Genomic DNA, 17,229 nt, shown 5'->3' on the forward strand with positions numbered 1-17,229 from the left:
GCCTCACCAATGTCGAACAGAGGGGAACGATCACATCCCTCGATCTGCTGGCAATGCCCCTACTGTCTTGGCCATCTTGGCAACAAGGGCACACTGTCGACTCATATCCAGCTTCTGGTCCACTGTCACCCCTAGGTCTTTTTCTGCAGAACTGCTGCTGAGCCATTTGGTCCCTAGTCTGTAGCGGTGCATGGGATTCTTCCGTCCTAAGTGTAGGATTCTGCACGTGTCCTTGTTGAACCTCATCAGATTTCTTTTGGCCCAATCCTCTAATTTGTCTAGGTCCCTCTGTATCCTATCCCTACCCTCCAGCGTATCTACCTCTCCTCCCAGTTTAGTCATCTGCAAACTTGCTGAGGGTGCAATCCACACCATCCTCCAGATCATTTATGAAGATATTGAACAAAACTGGCCCGAGGACTGACTCTTGGGGCACTCCACTTGATACCGGCTGTCAACTAGACATGGAGCCATTGATCACTACCCATTGAGCCCGACAATCTAGCCAACTTTCTATCCACCTTATAGTCCATTCATCCATCCCATACTTCTTTAACTTGCTGGCAAGAATACTGTGGGAGACTGTGTCAAAAGCTTTGCTAAAGTCAAGGAACAGCACGTCCACCGCTTTCCCTTCATCCACAGAGCCAGTTATCTCGTCATAGAAGGCAATTAGATTAGTCAGGCGTGACTTGCCCTTGGTGAATCCATGCTGACTGTTCCTGATCACTTTCCTCTCCTCTAAGTGCTTCAGAATTGATTCCTTGAGGACCTGCTCCATGATTTTTCCAGTGACTGAGGTGGCCTGTAGTTCCCAGGATCCTCCTTCTTCCCTTTTTTAAAGATGGGCACTACGTTAGCCTTTTTCCAGTCGTCCGGGACTTCCCCCCGATTGCCATGAGTTTTCAAAGATAATGGCCAATGGCTCTGCAATCACATCTGCCAACTCCGTCAGCACTCTCCTTGGATGCAGCGCATCCGGGCCCTATGGATTTGTGCTCGTCCAGCTTTTCTAAATAGTCCCGAACCACTTCTTTTTCTACAGAGGGCTGGTCACCTCCTCCCCATGCTGTGCTGCCCAGTGCAGCAGTCTGGAAGCTGACCTTGTTCCTGAAGACAGAGGCAAAAAAAGCATTGAGTACATTAGCTTTTTCCACATCCTCTGTCACTAGGTTGCCTCCCTCATTCAGTAAGGGGCCCACACTTTCCTTGACTTTCTTCTTGTTGCTAACATACCTGAAGAAACCCTTCTTGTTACTCTTAACATCTCTTGCTAGTTGCAACTCCAGGTGTGATTTGGCCTTCCTGATTTCACTCCTGCATGCCCAAGCAATATTTTTATACTCTTCCCTGGTCATTTGTCCAATCTTCCACTGTCTCCCATCATATAATTGTGACTTAAAGCTTTGTTCCTAGATACATGACCTTGCATTTGGCTGTATTAAAGCACATGTTCAAATGGGTCAACCTGACCCAATGATCCAGGTTGGTCTGTATAACTGACCTATCCCCACTGTTACTTACTACTGCACTAATTTTTGTGTCTTCTGCAAATTTACTAGCAATGGTTTTTTATTTTCTTTCATATCACTGCAAATAGCATAGAGCAAGGAACAGATCCCTGTAGTTCCCACTGGAAACACCCCATTTACAATTAATTACTTTGTGATATTTACCTGTTAAACCATTTTTAATTCAGTTAGTCCCAGCACTGGTGCACTGTCTACACGGGCACTTTACAGTGCTGAAACTTGCAGTGCTCAGGGGGGGTGTTTTTTCAAATGCTTTACAGAAATCTAAGTCTATTATATCAACAGTTACCTTTATCAACCAAATTTGTAATCTCATGAAAAGAGACATCAGGTTTGTCCGGCAAGACCAGTTTTCCATAAAACCACACTGATTGACATTCATTATGCTAGCATCCATGAATTCTTTACTGACTGTGTGCCTTATTGATCTTTCCTTGAATTTGCCTGGCATCACTGTTAAATTAATCAGCCTATAGTTTTCTGACTCATTCTGTTTACCCTCTTTTAAAATATTGCCATGACATAAGGTTTTCTCCAGTCCCTGGAACTTTTCAGGTGTTCCAAGATTTGTTGAAAATCAACATTAATAGTTGAGAGTTCCTCAGCCAGTTGTTTTAGTACTCTTCCATTCATCTTATCAAATCCTGCCAATTTAAAACTATTTAAATTCTGTAGTTGCTGTTTTATTTTTTCCCTATTTACTGATGGATTAAGAAGTATTTCTTTGTCACTTAAGACAAATACATCATCCTTCTTTCCAAATATGGAACAGAAATATTAATTGAATCCTTCTACTTTTTCTGCATGATGATCAAGAATTTTACCATCTTTAATTTGTTCCTGATGCATTTAAATAATTCCTTCCTATTTTCTTTAATCCTACTAGCCATAGACTTACTACAATGCATTTTTAATGTGTGCTTGTCTGGATTTAGCTATCTAGTTTTCAGTATCTAAATCAGCACTGGAAAACTAGTCTGAGCTTTTGCACTCTTCATTGTCAAGGAATATTTCTCAGCTAAAGCTTGTCTTTGTATGTTTATTTTTGGTCACTTAATTTTCTTCAAAGGAATGCTGGGTTACTTGCCTTGGAATCTTTACTGGCTTGAGGGTGACGTTTTTAGCTTCCTAATGTACATATATGGAGGAAAATAGGATAATCTTTTTTTAATATTTTGTGCTTAAATGGAATGTCATCTTTTTATAATCCATTATCTCAGTAAAGCATTTCAGAAATTATTAGGTAGCTTTAGTTTCTGGTTGTCTTCAGTGTGGCTTTACAGGGAAGAGCTAAGCTAGGTTGAGTGAGCTTAACTGTGTATTTTCTTGTTTTCAAATTTTTGTGACATGGAAACTTGGCCTGAAATTTTCAGGCTTTCAGTCACTTTGTGTATTTTTGAGAAAAGGGATTTTTTCCCCAAATTTTTTCAAACTTAATTCCAAGTTGACAAGCTCTATTATGAGGGAATATATGTAATAATATATCGCTAAATATTCATTTATTGCCATCTCAGGTGCCTGCTCCAGGTAACTGTACCAGAAGCTGGATAGTTGGTGCCACTATGCTCAGGTACAGCAAAAAAAATGGAGTGAATGTTGTCTGTGGATGCTCTGCACTATTTTTTTTTTTTTTTAAAAAGCTGCTTAAAGTGGACTTACTGAAATGTAGCAGGAATAAATGGCACTGGCAGGATCGACTGCACTATTAGACCCTGAAATGGTGCTCTTCTGTAGTATAGGTGGACTTCAAGAGTAGCTTCTCCAGGTCACGGTTGAGAGGTATATCGACAGGTCGTTATTTCTACTTCTGCTTCACCACCCTTAAACTCACTGTATTTTTTCCTAGGAAAGAGGACTTGAGCTCTCCACTATGGTACCTTACACAAGCAATAAAATTCATATAACAGTTTTTGGATTCTGTTGCACTTTTCTCTACTCTACCCCTTCATCTACATGTCTATGTGCAATCCCTCATCCCCCAAATATCTGAATGTTTGCTACTCATTTAAAAATTGAAATAACAATCATTTGAACTCCCTACATATAGGAGAAGCAGCTTGATTAGTTGTTCATATGGTTTTATTTAAATGTCTGGCTGTGGTGTGGCATATGTGTTGGTTTTCCTCAGGAAGTTTAAGTTTGAATCCAAAATTCATTTAGTTCTGAAAATGGTTATCTTTTGTAGCTAGTAGTTTCATAATCTAGATTAATTTTGGGTGGAATGTAGCTCTTTCTGAAGGTCAGGGTTGTGGAAGGGAGGCAATCTTTGGTAGCAGAACCAAAATAATGGAGGGCTTGGAACTGGACTCTCTATTCAGTGGGAGCCAGTGAAGAGTGATTTCTGGGATGGTCTGTTCATGGTGCCTGTGTTTAGTGGCCATCATTAAATGAGGTGAGTTTGATGGATCTCATATCCAGATCTGAGGCCAAAAGGTCACTACCATGGTTGACACAATTAGCAGACTCAGTAGAGGCCGAGAATGTTTGGGTCATGGAGACTGAACTTTCCCGGTTACTCATAGTTAGTCTTCTCTCCCTACTTCCCCACCCACATCAAGTAAGAGGCTTGCTTGTAGGGCAGTGTGTGTCAGAAACTTGTCCTCATGGTAAACAGAGGACTTCATTTGCCAGGATTGTTAAGCCAATGCCTTTCACCAATGCTAAATCCATCCAGTTCTCTTTTTAAGCTCAAGTTTATGGTCTTGGACTCATTATTTTTAAATATGCATGTTAATGTATTAAATACCAAGTAAAAGGTTGTGCGTGGAGCTGCAGATTCTTCCTTCTGTCCCACCCTGCACTGCAATATGTCTGTTTTTTATGTCAAAAGAGGAAATGGTAGGTAGTATGGGCTTGGAGCCAGCAGCCTTTCCTATCAGTATGTTGCACATCCACCCCCATGACAGGTGCCACAGCTTTTCATGTTAAAAATATGGTTTACGTAGTTGCAGGCAGCCATGCTGAAAATAATTAATTAGGTACCTGTAATATCAGGTTTGTTGGGATAGGCTTGAACCTATAAGCACCTCTTACTGTGGTTATTGATTTAAGGCAGAATGTATGTGGCTCGTGGTACCTTAGAGACTAACAAATTTATTTGAGCATAAGCTTTCGTGAGCTACAGCTCACTTCATCGGATGCATTCAGTGGAAAATACAGTGGGGAGATTTATATACATAGAGAACACGAAACAATGGGGACAGGCCCAACAAAGAAAATAACAGAACGCCACTAGCCATCACCTTCAACCCCCAACTAAAACCTCTCCAACGCATCATCAAGGATCTACAACCTATCCTGAAGGACGACCCATCACTCTCACAGATCTTGGAAGTCAGGCCAGTCCTCGCTTACAGACAGCCCCCCAACCTGAAGCAAATACTCACCAGCAACCACACACCACACAACAGAACCACTAACTCAGGATCCAATCCTTGCAACAAAGCCCGTTGCCAACTGTGTCCACATACCTATTCAGGGGACACCATCATAGGGCCTAATCACATCAGCCACACTATCGGAGGCTTGTTCACCTGCACATCTACCAATATGAGATATGCCATCATGTGCCAGCAATGTCCCTCTGCCATGTACATTGGTCAAGCTGGACAGTCTCTGCGTAAAAGAATCAATGGACACAAATCAGACATCAAGAATTATAACATTAAAACCAGTTGGAGAACACTTCAATCTCTCTGGCCACTCGATTACAGACCTAAAAGTTGCAATTCTTCAACAAAAAAACTTCAGAAACAGACTCCAAGGAGAGACTGCTGAATTGGAATTAATTTGCAAACTGGATACAATTAACTTAAGCTTGAATAGAGAGTGGGAGTGGATGGGTCATTACACAAAGTAAAACCATTTCCCCATGTTTATTCGCCCCTCCACCCCCCACTGTTCCTCAGACGTTCTTGTCAACTGCTGGAAATGGTCCACCTTGATTATCACTACAAAAGGTGTGTCGTCGTCCCCCGCTCTCCTGCTGGTAATAGCTCACCTTAAGTGATCACTCTGGTTACAGAGTGTATGGTAACACCCATTGTTTCATGTTCTCTATGTATATAAATCTCCCCACTGTATTTTCCACTGAATGCATCTGATGAAGTGAGCTGTAACTCACGAAAGCTTATGCTCAAATAAATTGGTTAGTCTCTAAGGTGCCACAAGTCCTCCTTTTCTTTTTGCGGATACAGACTAACACGGCTTCTACTCTGAAACCTGTATGTGGCTTGTATTTTTGTAGAACAAACAATGTGTGTGTTAGCTATGCCAAATTATGCATCTTGGCCGTCAGCAGGGTGTAGCTCACTACATAAGGTGCTCGTGAGTCACACACTTCTGTACCTCTTACTCATCTTTGTAAGTACAATAAATACTCGAGGCTGTTGTTTCTACTCTAAACTTCAGAATAATCCACAAAGGAAGTGTGTGAGAGTGCGTGCCCCCCCGTTGCTGCATGTTGCGTTCCGTCACTGCTGCCTAAAGTGGTGTGTGAAGTGTTTAACTGTGATGAAAAGATTAAAGAATGCAGTGTCTTTTCATTTTCTGTAATACAGGAGCTCTCAACTTCATTCTCAGCCCCTTGGTAAGCAGCAAGATGAGATCAAAGGTGACAGGTTTAAGTCTTGGAAAAGACTCTCAAAGATTAGCTTATTTCTAAAACTATTTGTGGGGATGGGAGGAAGTGAATGGAATTTTTATTTTTCAAAATATTTTTATTATAAAAGGCAAATAGAAAGTAAATATATTATTTGTAAGAATTTTTTGTAAACCAGACAATTGCTTTTTTAAAACAAGATAAATAAAGGGATGAGTTGAAAGTATAAAATGTGCTACTCCCCCTCTGGGTAGATCTGAATGGTATCTGCTAAACAGATGACAAAGTACCTTGGGCTGAATCACACACAGAGGCAGCGTTTTCAGCAGAAGGTGGGGCTAAACTATTGTAATTATTGTTTCTAGCCAGGCAGTGCGCATGTTAGAGAGGAAAAGTTTACTGAACCTTTGGGGAAGCAGTTGTATACTAATTAGATAACCCAACAGGACACTGCTTCTCAGTTACACAAAAAGTTTCTCTTGAGATCAGAGTTAATGTTAACACGTTTTTGCAGCGAGTGATCAGATAATTGGGGATTTTTTTTTCTTTTTTGGTATCATGTCTTTGAAATTTTAGTGAACTGAAAAGAAGGGACTGGATATGTCTGATCCAAATTTTTGGACTGTCCTCTCAAACTATACCTTGCCTCATTTGAGGAGTGGAAACAGGCTGCGTCGCACACAAAGGTAAAAATCCTTTCCAAGTTCTCCTGTGGTTACATGTAATCTTGTTCTGAAGGTTTTGTCTCTACTTGTCCCTCCACGCTGTAAAGAACTTAAATACGGTGTTTACCAAACATAGTTGTTGAACTTACTTAGAGTATAGGTAAATCTCTCTAATTTAAAATACTTTCCAGTACTTCCTGGTTTCATTTTTGTCCGCTTTTACAAAACTGTAGGTTATTTGGTACTTTCAGCTGCTTGGGTTTACTTATCTTAAAGTAAGGTTCTGTACCTTTGAGTCTGTGTTGTTTTTTGTTCTTTTGTTACATAGTATTTATTACTTTCCCTCTCCAGCATACTCTTTTACTTCAGTTTCTTTCTTTTTAACACTATTTCAGCTGTCTATCAAATATTTGACCTTTATCTGGAGTACATGTACTCTACATAAATAGTCCAAGATAGCTTATTTCATACTGTACTCTTAAAGAGACAGGTTTGTGTCATGGTGTCATTTTTTATTACTGGTTAGCTGACATTTAGTAATACAGTAATGGCCTTTTCATTTTGGACAAGAGTAAAAGTTGACTAGAAAAAAGCAAATTTTAAGTAAAGTTAAAGATTGTGCCATATATCAACAAAAAACAGGCAATCTGAAGCTATGCTGAGACTTTGGGATGTGTTATAGCTACTGCCTTAAAGTCTGATGTGTCTGTCACACTGAGTAAGAATTGTTTATATAGGTTTATGACTATCTCTGTTCAACTCCCAGGCTTGTCACTTTCAGTTACATCATTGCTGTTGTTTTAAATGTGGTTAGTTTTTATCAGTGAAATATTTTAAAATATTTTCTTTACATATTTTCACCACTGTCTGTGTGTTTAAATCATCTTTAGATATTGCTCCCTCTCTGTCTTGCTATCTGTAAGAGTAACACTGAGAAAGCAGGAAACAGGCTTAGCAGATCTGTTCATAAGCTTTAAGTATTCATACACTGACATTTTACAAAAGAAAAAGGTCTGTATTGTATCACAGAAATTTGAGATAGGCCAGATGATTTAATAGTTCTTTTCTATTTCCTTGTCAATGCACACTTGTTCCTCTCTCTGTCTGTCTGTCTCTCTCTCTGTATATATATTTATATTTATATTTGTGTCTGGCCCATTACATGCTAGATTACTTATTAAAATGTTTTCTTATTCCTCTTTTAAAAATTATTTTAACTAATAAATATGACCAACTGAATGCACAGGTAGCACTTTTGCACTTTCCTGATACAAATATGCCTCCTTTTTAAAAAAAAAAAAAAAAAAAAGCCTCAGAGCTTGTTCAGTTCTTCCTCACTCTACTAACTCAAGTAGGTCTTGCACTTTCATGCGGACCTAAAAATACCTTTTATGAAGTGTACTGCTGTGAAGCAGGTCAAGGAGGAACCTGTTAGACTTTCTGCCAAATGAGAGCACAGTTATAATACATCTGTGAGCCAGCCCTTAATTCTAAATTCTTACTGTACTCTTTGTTTTGTCACTAAATTTACATTATTCTAGATCTTTCAAAATGTAGATAGAGATCTTCTGAAGCAATACTTTAAGAATATCCACAAACTTTAATTGCTAACCGAATAATAAAATACTCTGTGTATTGCAAGGTACACAGTCTGCCTCTATGTATTTACATACGCTGTAGAACCATGTAAAACTTTCCGTTAAAAACCCAAAGCAAAATATATAAGGTCTCCCCCCTCCTCCATTCCAACTAATTCTGTCAGTTTGTGGCACCTCCGAGAACTGATCAGTCGGCCTTCTGTTCCATACAGTGTTTTAAGTGGTCCAGTAAGGCAGACCTGCTCCCTTACCCTGCACAAGTATACCCATAGGTGACATAATCCAGAGTGAAGCAAGGACCAGAAAGGAGGCAATAGCTGGGATGGAGGAACATCTCCCAGTCCTGCTGCAGAAAGGGGATTTGATACACAGAAGTTAATGGTTGGATCTGGGGGGAGAGGCCCTGTAGTACTTGGCCTCTCATTCACAGGCTCATGATCGAAGGAGAAGGCTATTCCGATAGTATCTGAGGAGAGGGGAGGGCAATGAGGTGAAGGCCACTGGGCTATCCCCTCTCTTAGAAGACAGCTCTGGGTAAAATTGGGGCTTTGGACCTGCCCAGGGAACACTGGGTCTTGGTTGAAGGACCGGATGATGAAATTTTTTAGTTTTACAGTGAATGATGGAAGTTTTGGAGAAACCCAAGAATACAATCAAACTTGAAGGGCTTGTGAAATGAACCTGATGGCTGTGGTTAACTGAAAGTATGGGAACCAATAACAGTGAATTTGGCACAGGTCTACTCATGGCAATTGAAACTGAACTGATTTATTTAGATGTTAGAGTTGTCAGTGAAACACCTTCGAACTGAAGTACAGGCAAACATTGATTCTTCATGGAAACTTATTAAGGGAAATTGTCTCAAATTGGCATTCACCCACGTTTGAATTTGGAGCCTCTTTCAGAAATGGGGTATCAGTTTTGGTGTTTGTTTGGGGCTATCTTGATGATCTCTTGTCTCTTCTGTCACCTCCACTCCATGCTATCTGCGTAGTTAGAAGCCCAGAACCCATTCCTCTTCTCCTGGTTCTCAGAGTTCATGGGGATTCTTCTCTAACACACTCTAAGGATTTTTTTTCCTACAAAGTCACTTAGCCTAGGAATTTTTCCCTTTCCTAAGCCTCAGAGACACACAGACGCAGGGATAGCCCATCTCCCTCTTCAGGGAGGATGGGGGATTGCAATATTCAACATAGCTGCTCAAAGTGCAGACATGAACTGAGTAAAAATTTCTTGTCCAAAAGATGATCTGTCTTTCTGCTGACTTGAGTGACTAAAATAAGTTGTGACTGTTATTTACTCCTTTTATCCCTGCAGAATCATGACACCTAAGGGAGAATGGGTTGGATTTTATTGTGACTCATGCATCATCAACAGACTTGTTAACTGAATTCCAATTGTAGCAGCTTTATTGCTGGTAATGAAGCATGAGCAAGAAATACCCCAGTATGCCTTTCATGTCTCATGGTGGGTTTTCTGGGCTGGCAGTTACAAAGCCCTCCACTTGTAAACTGAACAGCTATGATGTACAAGCCACTGAGAGTCACTAAACATGGATCACAAAACATCTCTTTTACAGCGTTAGAACCAGACTTCATATGTCACCATTTTAATATTTAATGTTGTGGTCTCACATTCATTTATAAAGTTATATAACTTTTTTAAGCCTGCCCTTTTATTCCCCCCGTCCTTCTCATTGGAGTCACAGTGGAACAGTTTACTGCAAACTCTCTTCTGTTGTGTCAGGACCCTTTTATACTAAAACACAGGGTTATAAATAATCACCTAATAATCCATTGCCCTATTTTGGATGAACATTGATTAATATTACATAGTGGTTTTATTTTTTCTGTTTGAACAGAGCAGTGTGATATTGAAGAGACTTTACTAATATGGGATAGAATATGCCATCAGGTGATCAATTATGTAATCTAACAACTCTGATTTCAGGAGATGCTAGTTCTTTTTTTAATTAATAATTGTTTTTAATTTGCAGTAATGAGTTTCAGAAAAGTGTACATAGCTGTCACCCAGGTCTGAGATTTTACTGGGATTGGAAATAGTATGTTCCCTGGTGGATACTGAACAAACCTTTTGAACTCATGAGTTGTCAGTTTGAGTGGGTTCAACTGTATGGTTTAGGTTGGACATTAGGAAAACTTCCTAACTGTCAGAGTGGTTAAGCACTGAAATAAATTGCTTTGGGAGGTTGTAGAATCTTCATCAGTGGGGATTTTTAAGAGCAGGTTGGAGAAACACCTGTCAGGGATGGCCTAGATAATACTTAGTCCTGCCTTGAGTGCAGGGGACTGGACTACATGACCTCTCAAAGTCCCTTCCAATTCTGTGATTCTGTGATGTTGAATTATTATATACTATATTCATAGAATAGACTGAAAAGCCGAGGAGGTCAGGAGTTTAGATAGATCCCACTTTCTGTTAGTAAGAACCCCTTTTGATAGGAGTTCCTTTAAAAATGTTACTTCATTGTTTAGAATTGTATTTTACAAGATTGATTATAATGATTTTTTCTTTACTGATTTGTGTGAGAGATACCTTTTGGGGCTGAAAGAGTGGATTCTTAAGGAGAAGAAAATATCCTGAAATAAGCATTTAAAATCGAGATTAAATTCTTTTCCAAATTTGTTTTAAAATGGATGATAATTAGGGTTTGAACTACTTGATTTGACAGAGGCTATCTAAATTCAAATAGTAGACCATAAAATACTGAACTTTTCTTATAGGTCCTGTTGCATTATTTCTCTTTACTTCTCTACGTAGTATCATGTACAAAAGAAATTAATTAACTCATCACTCTAAAAGCTAATTCTTTAGTGGAACAAGAATCTTAAAAATGGTCCTGTGGGTGGCATAAGAAAAGTGGGCATAATTAAAGGGACGAGATTAACAACATCACGAACAGCCAAAAATACCCTGTAATTGCTATATGTAGTGGATGGATCTGCCATTGCTCCAATTTTAGTTATTTTAGTCATATTACATAGTACTGTGTCAATTAAAAAATAGCTAAAGAATTACTGTTTACTGTGGGTGTGTTCATAGTAATTAGGAGAGTTTTCCCTTTAGTCTTAAGCTTTTTAGATATTCACGTTAAACCTTACACATACAAAGAGAGAGAGACCCTCTGTATGTTTATTACATTAATAGCTACTGGACAGGCATAGAGAGAAGATAATTATGCTATAACTAAGGGAGTGAGAAATGGGCCTGTGCATGCTGTTCGAGCTTACACAAGCACACTGACAAGGAATATGTTTTTTTAAATGGTGATCTGTTAAACTAATGGTCCCATTGCTGTGTATGTTTAAGAACAGTGTGCTAACATAGCCTGCTAAATGTGTTTCCTTCCATTCACCGTAAAGTGTTGTGTGTTAAGGGGGAATTTCTTATTTATACAGTGTTCACAATCAGAGAGAGAGGGTCTTGTTTTCTTTATTCTGGCTGATTTATTTTGGTGAGCCTTTTTTTTTTTTTTTGCTCAAGCAATTAGTTTATTTTCAGGTTCCCAGACAATCTAAATGTTGGTGACACCCTGTTGCTCCATGATGAACTATCGTTGTTTCTTTCCTTCAGCCAGTGTGCTAGGATTCATGTGGCCAGATCCTGAGGTTTTTACTTGGTACTTACTCCCATTTTCTGACTGACAACTGAGTCAAGATTTCAGGATTTTGCCCATAGATATTTCTGTGAATCAGCTGGGAGGGGAGAAAGCAGGAGCAGGATAGGTGGAAGTTTGGTAAAGCTCTTCTGTTGCAACTTCCATTGCAGGAAATCAAATGTTTATGAACAATTATTGTGGGTAGATGAGTCTTTCATTTTATGGGCTTGACTGTTTCATGACCTTGCCCAAGGTAAGTCTTTGGCAGAGATAGGAATGTAAACCTGGATCTCCTGACTCTCAGACATGCTCTTTACCCACACCTTCCTTCTCTTCAAACAAGCTATATGAATCTATTAAGTATTGTCAGTATGGTAGCACTTTGATTTAGTTAATACACAGTTTTTACATAGAAATTGTTTTGCTAGTTACTAGACTTGAGAACAAATCTATTTATTTGTTAATAGATTATCAGCATAACAGAGGATATTGCACACCGATTTAGATTAGACAGCTTTGACTGAGTACATTAAACAAAAAGGTGTCCTGCTGCTTTTATGAAGTGAAACTATTTAATAAGTTGAACACAACTTCTTTCTCCATTCTTATTTGTATTTCTTAAGAAAGCAATTCCTTACCATAACATGTAGGGGCCCAAGTTGTGGACTGGGACCCCATCGTGCTAGGTGCTGTACAAACAGAATAAATGATGGTCCCTACCCAGAGAGCTTAAAATCTAAGTATAAGACAAGAGACAACAGACTGGGAGTGCCAGGAGTCGGCATGATAGGCAGTGGTCTTGACACACACCATCAACCTATCCTTTGTTAAGTTTTTTGTAGACATCATGGCAAAGGTGACTTTTAAAGAGGGATTTGAAGGAGGATAATGACGTTTTGCAGATGTTTATAGGGAGCTTCTCCCCAGTGTGAGGGATGGCATGGGAGAAAGCATAAAGGTGCTTGATTGAAAGTTTAACAAGTGGGTAATGGAGGCTGGTGGTGTTGGCTGATTGAAGGTGGGTGTCGACATCTTGATAGTGAATGAGAGCTGATCGGTAGGGTGGGGATAGGTTGCAAAGAGCCTTGAAAGTGAAGACCAGTAGCTTATGTTTAATACGATAGAGAAGGGGGAGCCAGTGGAGGGATGCAAAGAGGGTGTTATAAGGTCAAAGCAATGGTTCTTGGTATTTTTCCCTATTCAATAAAAGCAATGAATTTGGCTACCCAATCAGAGTGTAAGTTCTTGGTTGTTCTTTTAAGCAAGATCCTATGGATTTTTTTTCCAAATAAAATCTTATATTGAGGGCATTGGTTACGATATTTAAGACATTAAAATAAAATAACTGTTTTAACTACTAATGTATTAAAATGAGTCCAGGCTCCTGTGCTTTGTGTTTACTCCATTATATGAGCCTTTTCATAGTATGTTATACAAGCAGTTAGATTTCTTGAAATGTACTCAGGGTAAATAAGAAATGTACTCAGGCACAGCACTTTGTGTTTTCTGAAGGAGACAGAATAATCTTATCACAAGGTATTAATGTGCCAACCTGTTGTTCTAGTAATACAGATTTATTTTTCTTGGTATTTAGAGGTGAGTTAAGTTAACATTAATATACATTAGTATTATTTAGATCTGCTGTAGTAGAATATTTCTTCTTCAATCTGAATAAAAGTAAGGGGGAGAAACACTTTCAGGGCAGTGTTAATGATCAGGGAAGGTCGATTTTGTGGTTCTGTTTTCAATTCTCAAATAGTGAGCCTGTACAAATTCAGTGGTAGCAAGTTGAAACTCTTTGGGCACTGTTCCCACTAATTATAAACATATCTCAGAAGTACAGTAAAACCGGAGCAATTCCCAGATTGATCTGCCCAATAGAGATGCTTCAGAACTACACACTGCAAGTATCCCTGCTATTGACAGATAAGTGCAGAAATATTGGGCTGATGCTAGTGTAGATACATCAGCTTTTCCCCCTCTTTCTTTTAGTTAACAGTAGTCTTCTCTAAATAATTGTTTAGAAATTAAGGAAAATCACCATGGTCTATTGTTCCCAAAAGATTATAATTATTATTTTAAGTAGAATCTGTTGTTCCCATGAAGTACTGGCATGCTCAGTTTGATGGTTAGAAAGTTGAAACCGGTGCTAATTATGTAAATGTTTTAATATGTAATGGTCTGTTGCTGATCTCTATCATTTGGCTAGTGCATTTGATTTCAAAGCCAGTTAACAGAAAAGTCCTTGAAAGGTTACCCACTAATGGATTTTCTTTTCTTCATAATATGTTTCAGATGAGGTCAAATAAGGCAATACCTGTTGGGAGGAAAATGGCTAATTATTACATGACCTAAATATGTTCTTATTTAATGGGGCTACTAAAAATTTTACCAAATCTTCTGAGGCCATTAGGCTATAGAGACCTCAGGGATACATAAAAAATGTTGTTTCCTTAATTTATAAGCATTTGCTTAGCAATTAAAAAAACTTATTGTTTCTGTCTTAATGGTAGGCAGATTTCAAGGTAGGCCTACTATAGATTCATGTGAATAAAATCAACGAATTAATGAAGAAATAGGATGTCTAACTGCTGAAGCAAATAATAAAATTAAGTGCTGCATATTGAAGTATTTATTTATTTTAATCAAAATTTATATAGCCTCTCCCCCACCCCCGTTTGATTATCTGAGCGTACTCTGGAGCTTAAACAGGTTTATTTCCATGAGATCAAGAAAATAAGTTGGCTGTAAAACAAATAATTAATTTCTTGCTTTTGTTTGGATGAATAAAAACCACATCTGCCTATCTGAATTTAAAAACACTATTTGTAATTGAATCTGTTTGGGCATTTTTACAGTTTGTTTTCAAGGGGTTGTGATAAATGTAAACTTTTTTTGTGAGGGGGATGGGGGGAGGGTGTGGCCCATGTTCACTGTTATTGAAATCCATGCATTGTCTTGAATGTGTACATAACAATAGTTGAGTAACCCAGAAGTGTATCCACTGAGAAGCTGAATAGGAGATGAGTTTGATGAACTCAGTTAAATATTCAGAAGAAAGTAATTCATACAACACAAGCTCCATTCAAAGACACATCCAGCCATGAATTGATATGAATAATGAAGTACCTCAAACCCTTTAGAGAAGGTATTTTTTCTAGGGTAGGTCTAATCTATACCGGGATTTTCCTGCTGCTTCTCGCCTTTACAAAATTCCCAAATTCCTGCTACTTCCAGTTTTTTCTGGGGACATCTTATCTGACTCCTAGAATGCAAGGGGAAGAAGAGAGAAAATGGGGTTTATATTCTGTCCCAAACTGCAGCAGTTCTCCTGTGCACTGTTGGAAAAAATACATTTGTTCCTTTACAATTTGAACATTTTACAATATCTGAGCCTAGAATGTTTAGATTTCTCTCGTATGTGCTTGGCTAACCTCAATTTGGGACAAATCTTACATGGTGAAATGCTATGTAAATTGATCATTCTTCTTGAAGAGGTAGGGGAAGAGTAGAGTTACCTTAAAGATTTCTTTTAACTGCAATAAGGTCTCTGCGAATCTTGATTTTGTTTGGAGACCATCTTAAAGGGACACAAAACAAAAATCACTTTGATTTGTTTTTTCCTGTGATGGTTACAAGTAATACTAATGATTTCTGTACCTAAAATGTTAGAGCGGGGATGCATTTTTCCCTATTTTGCTACTTAGTGCATTTGGCAGCATTTTGTGTATAATCACATTCCCATCTAATAATCTGGGCTTCAACCCTGTCATTTAATTGGCACAAGTAAATGTGCAAAGCATCAGTATAGTCAGTAAGTTGTCTCCACAAGTGCACAAAGGGTTTTGCCCATGTGGAACTGGTTGCAGGTTTGGAACCTTAGTTTGTTTCCCCGGCTGTGTATATGGATGGATCTTTCACAAAGCAAGCGATGGAGAAGGGGGATTTTTTTAAAAAACAGGAATTTGTCCTTTTTGTGTTTAAAAACAAAAGTAATTTTTTTTTTTACCAGCTAATTAAAACTATACAAATAGTAATGAAGATTTGGGAATAGGTCTGGTTCTTCAAACTCCTTTACATAAGTTTTTTAAAAATATGGTTGGATTTCACTCTGATGTCCTATCTTGGTGGTGTGTGTTTTTAATTTTTTGGTGGACAGTCATTGTGACTTCTTGCCCTTAGAGAGATTACTCCATAGGAATGGATAGAAAGAACTAGAAAAAAATCTGGATTTGTTTCATTTATTCATTAGTATAAGCAGAGTGTTGAATAAGGCTGTTACCTTATGTGTTTGGACGTATTCTGTTCTTTAACAAATCAGTTTATAATTATTTTCAACGAAAATGCCCAAGATCACATGCACCTGTGATTGCTTGAGGTCAGAGCGAGATGAGCACCTACCGACTTGCTTGGTTATTTGATCATCTACAATCGTGTCAGTGAATGCTGTACAGTTGACTTCATTTGGAGGTGGGTGTGAAGCTAATCAGATCTTTCTCTTTTTATTTTCCCCCTGTGAAAACAAATATGCTTAGAAAATTAGGGTTTAACTGCTTTCAGCTTTGCACAAAACAAATGTATGCCACTGAGCCATTTAAAAACAAAAGCAGTGACTTAACAATGAGAATTCTTAAAGCCAAATTTTGCCATCAGGCATGAGCAACTCCCCTTCATTTCAGTAAAAGGTGTTGGTGTGGGCTCAGAATTTTGCCTTCAATGATTGACTCTATAAATTGGACAGGTCTCACATTAAAAGACATACAGCAATATAAACTTCTTATAGGTTTTTCAATTTTCTTCTGAGTGGTAAATGACTGAAGATTTCCCAGTAGGTTTTTACACAAAAATAATATTGATTTTTCCTTAGCTGTTTTTGATATGTTAGAATATACATTTTTAATCATAATAAAAATATCCATGGTAAAACAGAAGTAATTTAATTGTACTTCTCTTAACCTCATTTTTATCTGCAAACAAAATGAAATCCTTTTATCACTATTATTGCTAATAATAAAACTGTTGATCAGGGATAATCATAATTCAGGGTTGTGGGTCTTACCACTAGTATTGCTGTGTTTACCAGAACTTGTTGCCAGGATAGTCTTAATGTAAACCAATGCAGGCGTTATTTGTTCTACCTGTAGCAAAACTGAAATGACACCGTGTGAACAACCCTCTTGCACCTTGACAGTGTAGTTAATTGAGAAATCTTAAT

The 17,229-nt window shown here is 38.3% G+C and overlaps 1 protein-coding gene across 8 annotated transcripts in view; it reads left to right on the forward strand.

The window, feature by feature from the left end:
• MAST4 (microtubule associated serine/threonine kinase family member 4) overlaps positions 1-17,229 on the forward strand; it is a 446,036-nt gene that overhangs the window by 291,561 nt on the left and 137,246 nt on the right. Inside the window, exon 1 of one of the 8 annotated variants that reach the window (XM_027821472.3) lies at positions 5,965-6,818. The exons of the other annotated variants lie outside the window; for them this stretch is intronic. Coding sequence (XP_027677273.2) covers positions 6,733-6,818 — 86 coding nt within the window. The 5' untranslated portion in view covers positions 5,965-6,732. Of the gene's footprint in view, positions 1-5,964; positions 6,819-17,229 lie in introns of those variants that run through there. 8 annotated transcript variants of the gene reach the window in all.

The sequence above is a fragment of the Chelonia mydas genome, chromosome 5 (genome assembly GCF_015237465.2).
Source record: "Chelonia mydas isolate rCheMyd1 chromosome 5, rCheMyd1.pri.v2, whole genome shotgun sequence".
NCBI lineage: Eukaryota > Metazoa > Chordata > Testudines > Cheloniidae > Chelonia > Chelonia mydas.